The 18013-nt window shown below is 48.4% G+C and overlaps 1 protein-coding gene across 6 annotated transcripts in view; it reads left to right on the plus strand.

Annotated features, from left to right (window-relative positions):
- The window catches only part of CDS1 (CDP-diacylglycerol synthase 1), a 33544-nt gene continuing 22242 nt past the window's right edge, over positions 6712-18013 (plus strand). For all 6 annotated transcript variants that reach the window (XR_002438085.1, XR_002438086.1, XR_002438082.1 and 3 more), the window contains exons 1-4: positions 6712-7113; positions 13566-13693; positions 15066-15162; positions 17669-17766. Coding sequence is in view for 1 of the 6 variants with exons in the window: in XM_021394993.1 (XP_021250668.1) it covers positions 7018-7113; positions 13566-13693; positions 15066-15162; positions 17669-17766 (419 nt within the window). In the remaining 5 variants the exon portion in view is untranslated. The remainder of the gene's footprint in view (positions 7114-13565; positions 13694-15065; positions 15163-17668; positions 17767-18013) is intronic.

Consider the following 18013-nt stretch of genomic DNA (forward strand, 5'->3'; position numbering starts at 1 on the left):
TCCTTTCCTTTCCTTTCCTTTCCTTTCCTTTCCTTTCCTTTCCTTTCCTTTCCTTTCCTTTCCTTTCCTTTCCTTTCCTTTCCTTTCCTTTCCTTTCTCTTTTCATGTTTTCCTCTTCTTTTCCTTTTTTGATTCTCTTCTCTCGCTTTCTCTCAGGCTTCCTCTGTTTTTTTTTTCTCTTTCTCCTTTATTTCCTTTTCCTTCTCCCCCCTTTTATTTTCTTTGCTCTTTATGTTCTTTTTCTTTTCCTCTTTTTCTTTCCTTTCCCTTTTACCTTCTGCTCCTCCTCCTCCTTTTTTCTTTTTCCATTTCTTTTTCCCGCTTTCTCTTTCTTTCTCCTTTCCCCCGTTTTTCCTATTTTCCTTTATCTTTCTTGTTTTCCTTCTTTCTTTTTCCTTCTCTTTTTTTTTTCCTTTATCTTTCTTTTTCTTTTTCTTTTTTCTTTGTCTTCTGTTTTTCATTTTCCCATTTTTATTTTCCCGATTTTTCTTTTTCTGTCTTTTTTATTTGTTTCCTTTCTTTTATTTCTTTTTCCCTCTTTCCTTTCTTTCTCCTTTCCCCGTTCCCTGTCCATCCCCGCTCTCGTTTCTCCCCCTCCCGTCCCAACCTCTCCGACCTTCAGAGCGAAGCCGCGGCCGTGCCCCGGGCCGGGCCCTTCCCACTGCCGCCGTCCCCGGGTAGCCCCAGCCCGGAGGGAGAAGCCTCGGCCCGGCCCGATCCTTTCGGGTCTGCGGGGCCGCGGGGCAGGGAGGCGAAGGGAGAGGCGGGCGGGAGCAGCGCGGCCAGGAGAGACCCGCGGGGCTTTGCTGCTGCGTTTGGCACTCAGCGCGGGGACGTGGGAAGAAAAGGAACAGAGCGGCTCCCGCGTGCCACGGGCCGTTGGAACGGGGCCCCCGGGTGCTGCCCGCGGTTCGGTTCGTTTTGTTGGTTTACGGGCGCTCATCGTTAGCGCAGCTCTTCGGGCACCACCGCGGCTGCCGGGAGCGGGCAGCGCGGGCCCCGGGGGGGGACCTCAGCGGAGCGACCGCTTTTGTTCGGCGCTTACAGTGCTCCGCCGTCACCGTGTGCTCTTCGCCAGCCGCCTCCTGAGAGTGCCGGACGGCATTCGGGCGCTGTCCGGGCGCCGAATCGTTCGTGGTCCTCCCTATGCTGGGAAAGGGACCGAGCCGGGAGCTGCCGGTGCTTTGCTGTGTGTTAATTCCAACTCGTCTTCAAGATCTGATTACCGAAAAGGAACACAGAGCATACAAATGCCGTCAAGATTTTATTTTTTTTTTCTCTCTCGCCCATAATTCACGCTGCAAATGTGCCCTTTATGAGAAAATGGTGATGCTGCTGCAGGACTGCCTGCAGCGGGGCCAACGCTGAGGGATCGTGCGTGGCACCACGGCCCTCTCCTGCTCCTTCTGCTTCCTCCCAAACGCGGAGCGGCCGAGGAGCTGCGCGAGCTCATTAAAAATAGTTAATAGGTTAATCACACCCGGTCTTATATTTCTATAATGCAGAACGCTGGTGCTTCGGTGATGTGGCTGTGAGGCGTTACCGGGAGCCAAGAGAATGAATCAGACATTTAATGGAGATGTGGAAGCGGAAATCTCTGCTAGGGCTACAAAAATGAGAGCCAACAATACACTAAAATATAATAAAGTTAACATTAAAATTCCACGCACGAAGTGCCAGCGTGTCCCCTCTCTCGCTTTGCACAAACCGAGGCAAAGCCCCAACGAATGCCCGGAGCCGGGACTTCGACTGCGGTCCCCCCTCTCTGTGTCCCCGTCTCCGGGCTCTGGGGGGCTCACCCGGGACAGTGCCCTACGCGGGGGTTTGGGGAACCCCTTCCTTAGCGGCTCTCTCCCCCCCCACCCCCCCCCGGCCCGGACGGCGCTAGGGTGCTGCGGCAGAAATCCTTTCCCTTCTGTTGGTCCGGACTGACCCCTACTGGGGGAGAGCCGCGGAGCAGAGCGGGGCGGCCCCCACACTGCGAGGGGAGCAAGGGCTTTCTACAGGTTTTGTACATTTATTGTGAGAAACTGTTACGGACTAACAAAAAAATCGGAAGCGAGCAAGCAAACGAACAGGCAAACCAATGTGGCTCCGCTCTGGTTTCTCATGAACAGCAAAAACGTGTGGAAATGTGACTGGCCGTGCTGGAGCTCTTCTATAGTCTCTTTGGCTCAATGGGAAAAACGTACGCGCGGTGGGAGCACCTCGGGGCATCGAGCTGACGCAGCCCCCATGGAAATGAGCACAGAGCTTTGCTTAGAAGCTGCTGGCACATGGTGGTCCCGTGTCGGGGAAGTGGAGGTCGTTACATCGACGGTCCAAATGGGGACGGGAGGGCGAAAGTGGCGGCGGCGGCGGCGGCAGCTCTCGTTACGTGCATGTTTTTATGGCTTTTAGAAAACCACATTTCAGCATTTTCCATCACATCCAAGGCTGACAGGGCCGCATTGATTAGAACATCCGATTTAGATCATAAAGAAAATTCACTCGGAGCAGCGGAGTCCGTAACGCGACGCTTTTTTAAAGAAGACATCTCGCTTCCCTGGCTGCGGCGCGGAACGCGGCGCCGAGCTCTCCGCTCCCTGCGCGTCCCCGACTCCGCGCCGCTCCCCGCCGAGCGCGCCCAGTGCCGCCAGGGGTTGCTGTGCCGCCGGGAAGGGCAGAGCGCTCCGCGGGCACCGATCTCCCCCGCGGCTCTGCGAGGCAGCCACGGCCCTCGTCCCCGCGCCGGGAGCACCGCCCGGCCCCCCGAGCCCAGCGTCTCACGGGGCAGCCCTCCGGAGCGCGGCTGTAGCTTTTGCCTTCCGTGCTTCCTGCCGGCTGCCCACCACTTAGAGCCTGAGTGAGGCTCCGTCTACCCCGTGAGATGAGACTGTAGGACGGCAAAACTGAGTGATATTTCAGAAACGGCCGAAAATCGGGCTGCACGTAGCCTGGATGAAAAGGCATAGCCTGTCACCCAGTGTTCCATGCAGACGTTTGCATGGTTGTGCAGCCTGTAGTGCATGGGAACGTACATGGGAAGGGTGTGTTGCAAATGCACGGCATGTTCAGGCAGCCGCAACAAGTTCAAGAATGAATCTTGGAGGAAGACAGCAGTGGTTTGCCAAGCAGCCACCCTGTCTGAAGCATCTGTTGGGAAAAAGAAACGGCGTCCCGGAGATCACGGTACGGAGGAAAGATCTGTGCAGTGCTCCGCCACCTGGACCAAGGGGCAGCAGGTGGGACACAGCTTCCTGCAGCCACATCTTCCTGGCGGTCACCTGGTGATGTTCCTCACTCTTTGGCGCTTTGTTTGGAAGCAGCACAGACACTTTGCTTCCCTGCACTTTTGTTTGTTGTTTTGTGTGGTTTGGCATGCAGCTGTCCCTCTTCATAAAGTTTGAGCATCCAAGCTCCAGGCACATAATTCTCAGGCACAAATACCACGGACTGTGATGTTTTGCTGCCAGACTAGCGAACGCAAACAGCTTACTTGGCACGTTTGCTCAACACAGGACAATTCAGCGCTGTCAGTGGATTTAAATTAGTAAAATATGGATGCTTATATTCCATTCAGGATGCCTTGGCAAAGCATCGTTGTCTGTCAGCACATGTTAACACCAACAAGACAAGTGTTAGAGATCATACTGTATTCATTAGAGGGAAAAAAAGAGACTGTTTTGTTTTGCTTTGTGCTGTTTCGGAGGACTCACCTGGGAGCGTGCAGGTTGTGCAACAGTGAGCTCCTGGCCTGGAATCCAGCTGCGAGCTCTCCCCAGGCAGCACCAGGCGCAGGTGCTGTGCTTCCCCACACGGTCCCAGTGCTGCATGGTGCAATCCCTGTGATGCGGCAACACGAGCGCTAAGGGCTCGCCATGCACTATGCAGCTCAAACACTGGGGCTGTTGTATGGCTGCTCACGGCTTTCCTCTCTATAATGATCCAGGAATAGGAAAAGATTGCAGATTGATTACGTGCAGCGTCCTACGGTGCTGGTCATAATTACTATAACCTGTGGGACACCGTGCTGTTGCTGACGTCGTGTGACACTGCCATCGATGCTGAGCAGTGGGTATCGACATTTTCCACGTCCCCACTGTTTTGTGCCTAAGTAGGAATCAATTTCAACAAGACAAAAGCTGCAAACAATTTCTGATTCCAAGAGTGCCAGCAGTGGGGCTCCCCTCTGTGAAGGAGTTGTAAATCTCAAAGCAGCATTCCAGGCCTGGAGGGTTCTGTTCCTCGGCCTCACAGCTGCCAGGGGCCGGTTCCTTCGGGCTGCAGTGGGAAAGGGGCCAATCTGCTCCACTGCCCTGTGCAGAAGGGGCTCGGTGATAGTGAGCAGAGGCTGCAGCAGCCCCTCGCAGGCTGCCTTTCCAGCAGGGCTCTGTACGCAGCTCGTGTGCGCATTTTCACACAGGGATTATGTAACTCTCGCAATGTAGGGACTTCGTTGTGCGTCTGCCTGCAGAGCGCTCCCCCTTCTGTACACACAGCGTAGAGACAGCACGGAGCCGCTTGCTGCTCCGGGCAGCGTGGCCGTGGTGGTGTGCTCTGCGCTTTACCCGATACCAGGGAGAAGTGTGGGGACACGCCGGGTGCCACTGTTGCCGAAAGCACTGGGACCAAGCACCTGGCTTTGGTTTGTTCACCAGCAGCTTTTGGTCACTGAATGGATGTGGGAGGCAGAGGCACAGCAGTGGGAGCCCCCGAGGCCTCTCAGTTGAGGATACTTCACTTGTACCTGAGATCCGTGATAATATTGGCATATCAGAAGGGCTGTTTGCAGGCATGCCAATGTCTCTGTGCGTGGAGAACACGATGGTTCCTACCACACGTTGTGAAAACATAAAAACACTCCAGAGAAGTAATGTTACATTCCAGGCAAAGCGGCTCATTGCCCCGCAGGATCCTGAGCAGCGGGGAGGAGGATTCCTACCCGACCAGTCCAACCAGCTGTGACTCAGGGCACTGCAAGCTGCGGGTGTGTACTGGGCTGCCAGGAGCAACCAGACGGTTCTGCTGCCAGCCCCCGATGGTTCTGCTGCCAGCCCCACCACTCTGCCTGCAGCCCTGGCCCTTGCTCATCTCCTGCCATCTCTGTGCCTTGCTGTCACAGCTCAGAGACAGGAAAAAAGGGAGACGAGGATCACGTGCCTACCCAATCCTGCAGGCACCTGGTTCTTGTTTTTTATTCTCTCTCCTCATGGCCCTGCCCATAGGATTGCTCACACTGTCACCCCACTGTCACCAGTTGCTCAGGTGCTTTCTCTCTTCCATATCCCCAAATGCAGTGACTCATGCTCTTGCACTCACCTGCTCTCCATTCATTAATAACTTTGTCTTACTGTCTCTGCTGGTTAGCAGAGACCCCATTAGTCCATTTGCTAAACAAATATTTTCTCTTCGGAGCTTTTCTAGGTGAATCTTTTCCCTTTCACAGTTTAGGAACTGGCTGTTCCTCCCCTCCTGGATGGGATGTGAGCATTTGCTTTATGGATCTGGTCTTGTTCAGCATCTTCATCAGTGACCTTGATGATGGGATAGAGTGCACGCTCAGCAAGTTTGCTGATGTTACAAAGCTGGGAGGAGTGGCTGACACACCAGAAGGCTGTGCTGCCATTCAGTGAGACCTGGACAGGCTGAGAGTTGGGCAGAGAGGAACCTGATGAGGTTCAACAGGGGCATGTCTTGCATCTAGGGAGGACTAACTGCACACATCAGTACAGGTTGGGGGCTGACCTGCTGAAGAGGAGCTCTGCGGGCAAGGACCTGGGTGCCTGGTGGACAGCAGGTTGGCCGTGAGCCAGCAGTGTGCCCCTGTGGTCAAGAAGGGCAGTGGGATCCTGGGGTGCGTTGCAAAGAGCGTGGCCAGCAGGGCGAGGGAGGTGATCCTCCCCCTCTACTCTGCCTTGGTGAGGCCACATCTGGAGCACTGTGCCCAGTTCTGGGCTCCCCAGCTCAAGGAGGACAAGGAACTTCTAGAGTCCAGTGGAGGCTGACAAAGATGGTTGGGGCCTGGAGCATCTCCTGCGTGAGGAAAGGCTGGGAGAGCTGGGGCTGATCAGCCTAGAGAAGAGAAGGCTGAGATCTGATCAATGCTTATCACTGTCTGAAAGATGGGAATCAAGCGGATGGGGCCAGGCTCTTTTCTGTGGTGCACGGCAACAGGACAAGGGGCAAAGGGCACAAACTGGAGCACAGGCATTCCTCATGAACTTGAGGAAGAACTTCTTTCCTGTGAGGGTGACAGAGCACTGGACCAGCTGCCCAGTGGGGTCATGGAGTCTCCTTCTCTGGAGGTATTCAGGACCCGCCTGGACATTTTCCTGTGCGACCTGCTGCAGGGAACTGCTTTAGCAGAGGGTTGGGCTGGGGGATCTCCAGAGGTCCCTTCCAACCCCTGTGATTCTGTGATCTTGTGCAGGCAGCAAAACATCACCTGTGCCTTGCCAAACATGGGAAGATCCTTTTTGTGGCTTTACTGCTAGGCCTGCTTTGCCAGGGAGGTGTGCAGCAGGGCTGTGCCAGCAGGGCCGCAGGGAGCAGGCAGGCTGCTCGGTGCTCCCATGTGCAGCAGCGCCTTGAGACACCGAGTCCCAGTGCGGGGAGCGGTGGGGTCCTCACGCTGGAGATGAAGAACACTGATGGAGAAACGCATTTACAGCTGTGTTTATGAGGCGTCGGCAACCAGGCAACCTTTGTCCGAGGGCGGGAGCCACACCTCAGCGCGCTGCCTTCCCTGTGCTCGGGGCTGGCCTCTTGCAGGAGCGGCCCTTCTCTGAGGCAACAGAGCCATTACCGAGCAACGCCCTCGCGTCAGCCCGACCTGCAGGCCGGGAGCGCGGCTCCACGGGCAGCGCAGGTGCCGCGGGGGCGGGCTGCGCCGGCCCCGCTCCGCCCAGCGACAGAGAGGAGGGCCGGCCCGGCGGCGAGCGCACCTGGACACCGCGGCGGCGGGGACGCGGCCGGCTCCGCGCCCCCTGACGGGGCTGCCAGCGCCGCGCCCGGCCACAGCGCGCTCCCGCCGCCATGTCGGCCCGGCGGCGGCGACGAGCGGCCGCTGATGAGGAGGAGGAGGAGGAGAAGAAGAAGGAGGCGGAGGAGGACGAGGATGGCAGCGACAGGGTGAGGAGCGGCGGGGCCGTGGGGCTGGGACAGGCCGCGGGCGGGTGGCGGGGGGCGGTGTGCCGGCTCCGGTCACCGCGGGGAAAGGCGGACGACCGCGGAGGGCGGTGGGCGGAGGGCCGCCGGGAGCCGCGCGCTGCCGGAGCTGCAGAGCTGTGCGGAGTGGGAAAGTGAAAGTCGGCCGGCAGCCCTCGTCCTGCACTTTGGTTGGGAGGGCACGGAGCCACCGAGCTTGGGAGTGAGCCGTAGTGTGCGGCGTTCAGGGCCCCGTTCGGGTACGGCAGCGTTTAGGCCACAGCTGCATGTTTCTCTGTACATGAGAACTTGTTTTAACTGTGACTTCTCATAGCAGCCTGGTCAAAATACTGCTTTGCTGCAGAAGCGTTTGGTTTTGCTCCGTTCTGGAGACAGCGACCTGCCCCCAGTCCCCCTGTCCCACCTCGGCTGCCCCTGCCACAAAATATTGTGTGGTTTCCAGAGGTGTCCCGTAGGCCCGCGGTGTTGGCTGCAGCTCCCTGACCATCCCAGCAATGAGTTCACGTCGTCCCACTGCTGTACCTCGTCCCAGCGTGGCTCATGAGCACCAGCAGGGGCTTGTCAGGCCGCTGGGAAGGCAAGCCAAGGGTCTAGTGATGAGTTTTCTATCAGCCGCAGTTGGGCTCTGTTTTAATGATCGGCGTAGTGGTTGTGCATGCTGTAGGAGATCTGATGGGCAGTATCAGGACATTGGGATTCATAGATGCCACCACACTCTGTGTCCCCATAGAGGGGATGTGTGTGCTCTGCCTCTTGCCTGGCCTTTGCAACATGCCAATAGCGCGTTCTCCTCCAGCTGTTTGCAAATTGCCTGTTCTGCGTGGGGACTGCGTATTTGGAAACTCGTTCCGTCCTCCGTGACTGCTCAGGATGGCTGTGAAGCAGTGGGTTTCCACTGCTCCCCACTGCGTAGCTGGGAAACATCACCCTCTTCCACACTTAAAAGGAGAACGTGGACGTCTGCTTCTGTATGGAAACTGCTGGGTGCTGATGCAACTGTTGCTGACCCAATTCATTCACTTTCCAGATGGGTAAAAGGGACGTGCTTTCAAGCACTGTGCTTGTCAAAGCAGAGGAATGCTCTGAGTTTGCTCAAGGCCTGCAAGAACTCTTGAGTATATCTGAAGGGTTTTATCTGTTAGGCCTTTAGTGGCATTTTCAGTGTGTTTGCTGATACTCTTCTAATGCTTGCTAGGTCCAGATGTGCTCATTTCCTAGTGAGTTTAAGTAACGCTGGTTGGTTAGGTTTTTTTTCCCCTTTTCTGCTCCTCTTCCTAGCAGTGTGCAGAAACAATTAATATCTGCCTCTACTTCCTTGTTTTCAAATAGAAGGTAACTTCAGTTTAGTACAAATGCAGTATGCCCTTTGTGAAGCTTGTTTCTGAGCGCTGCACGGCTTAGTGTCCTCAGCTGCTTGCAACCTCATCGAGCTGATGACTGCAAAATTCCTGTCAGCGTGTCTTTGCCCCATGGGCCTCTGCAATTTCCCAAGTTTTTTCTTTCCGTGTGTTGTCCTGTGGTGCATGGGAGTGTTCTTTAGGTCTTCCCTGTCCTGTTTGTTGCTGTGTGCTCTGTGTGCTTTTCCTAAAAATGTCTCATCTATATATTGCCATGAATACTCTGCTGCCCTCCAGAGCAAGAGGAATGATTTAGTGTTAAAATACTCAGTATGTAGAAGTCAGTTACAGTTTTACAGGTTACTGTTGGGTGTGTTCACGCTTCTCTTAAAATTCCAACTGTTGACGTTCGTTACCATGAGGGTTGTGATGCTGCTGTCGAATGCTTGAAAGACATCAGTGTGTCCTGAAGGTAATGAGACGGTTACTTCTCATGGTGTCACAGAGTTCAGGAAGCGGTGTTGTGTTGCCGTGCTAGCCACCAAACGAGTGACTGTGTGCCCAGGCTAAATGTTAATTATTTGTAAGTAAAACAAACCTGGAATCACTGACCGCTGCTTCTCCAATAACAGCACAAAAAGGTGTTTCTGTTCAGTGAAACAGCCCTCCTGGGAGTCAGCTGCTGGAGAAATGACTTGGACTCAGGTTCTGACCTGTGAGGTGGCCCCGAATTTTGCCCAGAGTTGTGGTGGATGCCCTGTCCCTGGAGGCGTTCGAGGTCAGGCTGGATGGGGCTCAGAGCAACCTGGTGTAGCTATAGATGTCCCTGTTTATTGCAGGGAACTTGGACTAGATGACCAACCCCTTCCAACTCAAATGATTCTATGATTCTTTAAATGTTCTAAACTTCACTTGGAGTTAAATTAAATCCCGGTGGCGGTATTGGTTAGAGTGGAACGTCAGACTCTGTCACAAATCACTTTCAGTTTACTTAGTAATGTTGGAATAACCAGAGAATAGACGTGGTTAGTTTGACAGGTAGCCGGGGGGCTAACTATTTCCAAAACTCTCATCTTGCAGTTCACACGAGATTGTGGTTTTGCTTATGTTGGGCTTTAACAGCTTGGAAAAAAAGGTTTTACTATTCAAGATCTTCCGATGCTCTGATAGCTTGGCCTCAGAGGAAGGTGTCAAAGTACATCAATTTAAATATGCCACAAGATGTTCTCACTGAACTATTAACTTCAGCGTAACGCTTGTCGGAGACGCTGAGGAAAGATCAGTGCTGGAGAAGAAAACTAAACAGTTATACTGGTAAAATGGCAATAAATTGCTTTGTGTGTGTATATGTGAAAACAGAAGGGCGTATATATGGGTGTAAGTTGTTGAAAAATGTCTGTCTTCATTTTCTCTTAACGTAGGTGATGCTGCGTTCTCTGAGGAAAACATATTTGCTGTCTACCTGAGAGTTTCTTACTGTGTTCTGGAAAAAGTCCAGTACTAACAGAACATTGCAAGTGCCTTAGTAACAAGAGTAATTCCTGTGCGTGGTTCACTCGGCATGTGTTAATTGTGCACAGAACGTATGATCTGGGATGGCAATTAAGCTGTAAATGGCCTTTTAGAGGATGAGAGGTTGACAGGTCTGTTTTTATTTTTATGCATGACACATAGATGTATTTTGGTGGCTGCTGGAAAGCAGGAAGCAAGCAAAATTCCGCATGGAAGCTTGATTTTTTTTGTTCAGATGTCATGATACCTCCTGCTAGGCAGGCACCATGCCCTTCCTTGAGTTTCTCCTATGGAACAGTATTTGCCGTACTGTTCAGACAATTTAGCTTAAGGATGGAAGTCTTGTCATTTTATAGGAAAGCCAACATTAAAACAAACCAAACCCCTAAAACTGCATACACCTTTGTCTTGGGTTAGTTGACAAATGCTGAAAACTGATGAGCATTGTAGTTTCAGATACAGACATCTACTGGGTGCTGAGCACGTAGTAGCGACTGAATAACTGTTGTGTTTGCCTTCTTCCTGTTCTTGTCAGGCCTACATCATTCAGTCCTGCTGGACTTAGCCTTAATGAGCTGGTTCTCTTGCAGGAACATGAGCCTTCAGATGAGGAGAGGCAAGGCAACAACCTCCTTGCAGCATCTGTCTGTAACAGGCACTTGGGACATGAATCAGTGAGACGAGTGTGTGTGAAAGGCTCTGTCACCTGCTGTGTGAGAACTCCGGGGAGACGTGGCAATACCTCGTGTCAAACACTTAATTTGGAACTGGGGTTAAAGGTGTCTTAGTCATTTTAGATACTACAGCTTCTAGTGTTTTCACTTTACCTTTGAAAAACTTATCAATCAGTGCCCACAGCATCAAACTGTAGCTTTTCACGTATCGCCCCTGGCACATCCTCATTGTTACTGCGTGTTCAGCTTGGTCAGGTCCCAAACCTGGAAACAGGAGAAGGAAGGGCTGCTGGATTTCATACTCACTCCGAAACAGCATCTGCAAAGTCAAGCTGAAATAGCAAGACTCCTGATTAGATCATTTTTTGAGGGCTTTTGTAGTGGTTAAATCACTGGTTACTGCAGCGATGATTGTTGTTATTCCTAGCTATGAACTGGAATGTTTATAGTCAGTCATATAACCAAGAGAAAAACACGAAAAGCTTGTCCCCAAGTGATTAGGTTCTTAAAGCATTTCATGCTGGAGATGACAATTAACTAGCTGTTAGTGAACAACTTCCTCTTTGGCTTTGGACTTGGCAAATTAAATGCTTTACTCAGGAAATGTTTTGTGGCCATTATAGCTTGAAATGGAAGATGAAGTAAGTGTTCAAGGTCATTGTTGAGGTAAGGTTCAAAGGGAAGTAGAAGATAGTTCATGGTTTATTTCCCACAAGTTGTTCTAGCAGTTTAAAGCCAAAAGAAATGGCAGAATGTGTGCAGCTTGAAGTCAACACCAGCCCAATTTTGGATAGCAGCAGCATCAAAGTGCTGAAGATGCATTGGATAAGTGCAGGAAGACTCCTTCCCAGTGTTCAGATGCTCTGAAAAATGCCATGGATTTCAGATGCTAGAAATATCAAATTGAAAACATTGCTTCAAGTTAGGTGCATAAGTGAAAATTGCATTAAATATCAGAAGTGTAAAACTAGGCATGATTTTATTTCTTACTGTTTAAACATCAATTGAGTGTGGAACCACTAAGGGCAATACTGAAAGCCCAGAACTGGAACAAAAAACTTGGTGATATTCTTAGTTCTCAGTATGTAAAGGAGAGAACATCTCTGCTGTGCACGAACAAGGACTGATATTAAATACTCTTAAGTCATGGTCTTAGGGCCAGGATTACTGCCCTTCATCTGCAGTGGAGTAGTATATTCTAGGACTGTACAAACAGCTTTTTGTACTTGGATGCAGACTGTAATAGGTGGAACGTTGGTTTGGAGAAAGGCTTGTGATTATTTTTTTTCATTTTTATCTTTTTCATGTGCATTTTGACATCTATAGTTGATTTCCGAACCTATAGTACTACAACACTGGAAAAACCATCTCTGAATAACCAGACTGCACCCCCATTAATTTCTGTTTGTTTGCTTGCTTTTTCAGACATTTGATAAACGTCCTGAGATCTAGACCACACTTGAAATGTTCACTCTTTTAATGCCTATTAATTATAATCAATGTCTGCTTGATAATTTCTCAGCCATGGGTTGAGAGGAGAGGGCCCAGCTCCTGCAGGCCAGCACTGTGACCCCAAACAGCCCCAACCCAGCCCCCCTCCCCGAAATCTCCCCCATTTCGGCTCGATTTGGTGTGGGCTTCTGAATGCAGGCTCCATCAGCAGCTTCGGGCAGTGAGGTTTGGCACACCTTACCTTTCCCACTCGTGTTACTGTCAGAGGTTGTTGGTTACTGAGGCTAAGATTACGGTTATTGAGGCTTTGATTATGTTCAAGCACAGCTTCCCGAAGGCCAACAGGTTACAGAGAAAAGACTATGGACTGTAGAGTAACCGTGCAAGGGCTGGGACTGTAAGCCTTCCTAGCTCTGTGGTGGTTGTTTTTTTTTTTTTTTTTTTTTTTTTTTTTTTTTTTTTTTTTGGAGGCATGGGGAAATGTACTTCTTCCAAAATACTCAAGATATTCAGAAGAAGGGAGCAGCTGCACCAGGGCCAAGTGCGGCCTTCCAGCTGCCCAGAGGTAGGGATTTGTAACAGAAGAATGAAGTAAATCAACACCTTGGGTGTTGACTACTGTTGAGGAAAAAGAAATCTCAACTGTCTGCTCTCACTGTTGGTGACAGTTTGCGTATTAGAACGCATACGTTGCTTTCGGGTAAGACAAAAGGTCAGTCTGACTAGTCTTTTCTGAGCAGTCATTAGTGAATGGTAAAGATCCAGGTGCGTTGCTGGGGTTGTACCAAGAGGTTATTCTGAACAGTACTGTCACTGGTCCCTTCCTAGTTTGTTCTTAGGTCGTTTGTTTTCAAGCTGGAAGGTTCAAGGGTCCCTTCAGAGTTTGTTCTTGAGTCATTTATTCAAGCTGGAGGGTTCAAGTCCCCTCATAAGTATGTGTAAGACTGCAAAAACAACCTCTTGTTATGGAACTGGACTGGTTGGTCAGGTGCTCCGTTTCCTTTCTCCTTCGTGTGACACCACCAGAAGACACTTTGTCTTCTTCCATAGAAGATTAGTTTGAAATTAAGGTGAGGAAGTGTTAGAGACGCAGGGATTTTTGTTAAACCTGTTTTATGTCACTTTTTTTTTTTTTTTTTGATAACCTTGTGCTTACGTAGGTGGGTAGAGAGGGTGCCCAGAACATGAAATTCTGAGTGTAGCAGGTCATGTCACAACACTGGAGTGTTCTCATAGACATTTATTGCTGCGCACTTGTTTTCTACAGCATCTGCCCTTTGACTAGCATGTCACTGTTGTCTTGACTCAAGGAGCTTATAATTCCTATGTCACTTTCTAAGACATGTTCGTGACTGAATACTGCATTGGGACATAATTAATATTCCTACATGTTGAGTTGAGGTGGTTGTGCTATTTTTTTTTTTTTTTCCTCTGGTCGTAGGAAGTGGATTTGGATGAAGGACTTGTCGATTTGGATCTCAGAAATGATTCAGATACCCCTGATGTTCCACCGCCAACAGACAGCACTCCAGAAATCCTCAAAAGGGCTTTGTCGGGCTTGTCTGCCAGGTACTGTAGAACAAACAGGCTCTCAAATTGGAGAGCCTCCAACTAAAATTGTTACAGTCTGTATTGCAGTTCTAATTTTCATTTGATACATATGAAAATTCAAGGATAACTTTTTATTTGTTGTTACAGTTGATGTATTTTTGCTTCAGAAGCCCATGTAGCGTATTTTTTTTTTTCCACAGGACCTGAAGATTGCCCACTGTGCCCTAATGTTTACAGTTCACATAAACTTTTGCAGTTGTTCTGTCTAAGCTTCGCAATAAAATATGTGAAAGGGTAGTATTTGGGTTTGATCTCCAGAGTCAGAATTTCTAGGGGTTATAATACGCTCATGTCCTACATCCAAGCTTAAGGGGAGGGCGGTTTGTGTTTAAGTGAAAGGGAAAGAAGTGTCAGTTCTCTGGGTGAACTTTGTATGCTTTTTGGGCAGCATTTCCACTTCTGATAAGTAGGTCACTAGGAACGGGCTGCTTCTCTGTGGCTTGTACTGCAGGGGAACTTAAAGCCTTAGTTGTAATGAAGCCCTCTCCAACTTCGTTCTGGCAGTTCCACTTAGTGGCCTTAGCTGCCATTAGTTTGCAGATGAATATTAAATGAATGTAATTCAGTTCTATATCAAATGTGGAACATGAAGCAGAACGGAGTGTTCCTTGAAGCAGGTGTATCTCCTGGGACAGCAGTGGCACATAAAACTGGTATTAAAGGAAAACACTGCAAAGACTTTTTTTTTAAGCTCCAGTAGGTTTTCCTTTGTGCTTAGCAGTACCTTGTGATTTCTTGGTTGACTGTACATTTATGGGCAAGCTTTTTGAAGGGAACAAGGCAGAGGAGAGGAACTTACTGAAAAGAAGGCATGGTGCACACTATTAATAATTAAAAACACTTCCATGGCAGAGAGGAGCATGCAATGAGTTTATTCCCATATATACATACATGGGAATTTATTTATTTATATATTTATTTATTTCTGTCAGTCTTCAGAGACCTGTATGCTGCTTTCCTGGTGGCCTTTCTTTTACATGTAAGCCTTTGTATGGCTGATTCCCAGTGCCTCCTGCTGTGAAATGCTCCCAGAGGGTCCTAATGTATTTTCACAGCCCCTTCGATGAGCGGCTGATCCATAAGGTCTGAAATAAGAGGGAGGAGAGGCTATGGGGAAAGAGGAAAGAGGGCTTCCTTTGCTTTCTTTTACCGTATCTCCTGTTGAACTGGCTAGTTGCTTGATTCTCTCTTTGTTTCTATGTGTTCTAATAAGCAAGATGCATCTGGGCTTCCTCCTGCTTCTAATCTACTCAAGACTTCACATAGTGAAGGAGTGGACCTTGTTTTCGTTTGTAACTGGTTGCTTTTTGTTCTGTTTTTTTCTGTACAGATGGAAAAATTGGTGGATTCGTGGAATTCTAACGCTAGCTATGATTTCCATGTTTTTTCTGATCATATACATGGGATCTTTCATGCTGATGCTTTTGGTGAGTTTGTTTAAATACTCTGTATTGTGCAAGAGTTACTTAATCGCTTTGTCATGCATAAGAAATAGCTGGAAGCAAAATGCAGACATTACAGAAAGCAATTTGTTTCTCCTATAAATGTAGGTATCTTTGAACTACTGATAAGATTCTCAATTGAGTACTTTTGGATGAAGACCTCCTCGATTACTTTATTTAAGAAGAAATTAAACAGGTTGAACGGATTTTTGCCATGAAGCTTACGAAATTACTGTAATCTCTTTGCTTGTCTGGTTCCCATTACCTTCTCACACTCTCCTTCAGTTTTGTTTGAAATATACGAAGGGAGTGTTTCATTTTTCAGGCTGAGAAGAGCAGGCATCTCCTGTCAGCTGGCAGTGCCTGGCACTGGAGGACTTTCCTCAGTCACGCTCCATTAATTCCACGCTTCTCTCCAGGGCTGCCTTGGCACCCGGGGTTCATGAGTGGAGCTAGGTGCCTGTCCAAGATACAGAGACAAAATGCATTTTTCAGTCACAGAGTGAACAAACATAGTGGATTCGTATCCACTGCATGCTGCTTCTTTCCATTGCTTTTATTTCTGGTATTCTTAGTGAATGAGAGTTCAACTTTTTTTTTTCAGTCATGGCAAGCAACAAAAAGGAACGTGTCTTGTAAAATTCTGAAATTAGTACTTCTGGTTAGCCACTTCAATTTCCCCTCCCCTTCAAATTTGTCAAATTGTCAAAACCTTTGTTTTTTCCGTGCCTACTCTGAAACACCTGTTGGAGGGTAATGTCTTGAGATGCTGGAATGCTGTTTCACCAGTACTATGGTCTGTATTACAGTCCCTACATCTGAATGAGTCTGGTTTGTATTTCCTGTCTTCAGAAGAATGACACAAGCTTGTGGTTTTCTGTGGCAGATGACTTTCTTTGAGGGTATGAAGAAACAATAAAAAAGCTCAGTTAAGTTGTAGCTCATTGGAGAGACATTTTTTACTATGTCAGTAGTCTATAATACTTTCAAAATAACTGGAGCAAAAAGAAACTGCTCAGTTCACAGTGTTATTTGCTATACTCGTGGTACACTACAAGGTTTCAGTCATGGCAAAGCTAACAGGATATGAACTAAAATGCAGTTGAAGTTTGTATAGAACTAATGTAGAATTCTTCCTCTGTACTATAAAGCAAAAAGACCATTGTATAATACAATCAACTGTTTCTTAATTTGATGATTGTTACAGTGTTAAAAAAAAAAATGTGATGAAATAGAAAGTTTTGCTCATGGATGATTTAGTTTCACTGGAATCGCGTAGCTTAAATTTTCTCAAGAGTTTTCATGCTAAAACCAAATCTTAGTACTGGGATGAAGAATGCCTGGAGAGCTGTAGGAAGGGTAATCCAGATAAGTTTGGAGGACAAGCCTTGAAACTCCTCCCAAAGGTTGGGGCACGTATTTTACATTTGTTTGCTATTGAGGTGACAGGCAGAAGCTTCCACGCCTTTGCCGCCAGATGTCCTTTTCCTCTGTAAGGAACAATCCTTAAATGCTATGGGCAATAGTGACATTAGACATTATAATGCAGGCAAAGCAGAAGAGAGAGCGTGAGATAGGCAGATGTTGGAATTAACTCACTGAAGTGACGTAATACTATTTTAACTGTGTTGAACAAGGTGAAATGTATTCATGAGTGCAGGTGCTAGGAGAAGTCCTTGAAAGCCTGCTGTGACGACTTGCACAGTCGATGTGGGTAGGTTCCTCCTCCAGCCTCTTCACAAGATTACTTCTCGCTACTGTTTGGAAACACTGGATATTGGGGCAAGATGGTCTGCGTGGTGACTGGAGGTTAAGCAAAACTGGCCGAGTAGATCAGTGCCTGTGGCCCACAGGTTACACCTCCAGACATGCGCGGGCAAGCACAGCCATGGTGAGATCGTGAGACAGCACCAAGGCTATGTGGGCTGTGATGCTTACACCTGTGCTAGGTGACCTGTGCCTCTAATCAGCAGTGGTAATTATCAGTGTAGACTTAGCTGTAATGAAGTGCTTGCAAATGTAAGACTTGGCTAAGTTGTGTTGCACGGCTCCCTTTTTTTTTTTTTTTTCATTGGACCTTGAATGTTTCTCTTAAATTTAAATAAAACTTAACCAGAAGAAGTAGAAGAGCTTTCTCTTCACGGAAATGCTTTTGACTTGCTGCCATCCAAGTATTTTAATAAAGACCAGTCAGGAATTCTCTCTTGTTTCTTGAGGGAATTCTTGCAGCTAGCCCAGTGAGCCTTTTTTTTGACAAGCTCATTGTGCCTTTTTTTGACAAACCCAATGGCTGTGAATTTAGAGAGCAGGGATGTTTAAGCAGAGCTTGACTTTCTCCTTGTTCTTGCTTGGAAACTGTCTCCTTTCTGCATGGAATTTAAATTCAGAGTAATTTTTTTTTTCCCCTTAATGCAGGCTGTGGTACTCTGCACAGCCTTTAAGAAACAAGCTGCAGTCTGTCTACATTGTTCCTTCTTTCTCTTAATTTTAGGTCTTGGGCATCCAAGTGAAATGTTTCCACGAAATCATTACTATAGGTTACAGAGTGTATCACTCGTACGATTTACCGTGGTTCAGATCCCTCAGCTGGTAAGTAGCAAGCAAGATGGTCAATGAGTAGAGATGGGAAATTTAAGTCTTAGCATTGTTTGTATCCTGTCATGATGGAAGGATAGCTTTGTAGGTCATGTGCAGATGTAAAACCTGACATTTGTCTTTACTACAGAGTCTGTAATTGCCTTCTTTGTGTAAACTTGAACAAATGAGTTGGCTTTTTACTACTTACATATTTATGACAGGAAAAAAAATATATGTACACATTTGTGCACGTACACAT

The sequence above is a fragment of the Numida meleagris genome, chromosome 4 (assembly GCF_002078875.1).
Source record: "Numida meleagris isolate 19003 breed g44 Domestic line chromosome 4, NumMel1.0, whole genome shotgun sequence".
Taxonomy (NCBI): domain Eukaryota; kingdom Metazoa; phylum Chordata; class Aves; order Galliformes; family Numididae; genus Numida; species Numida meleagris.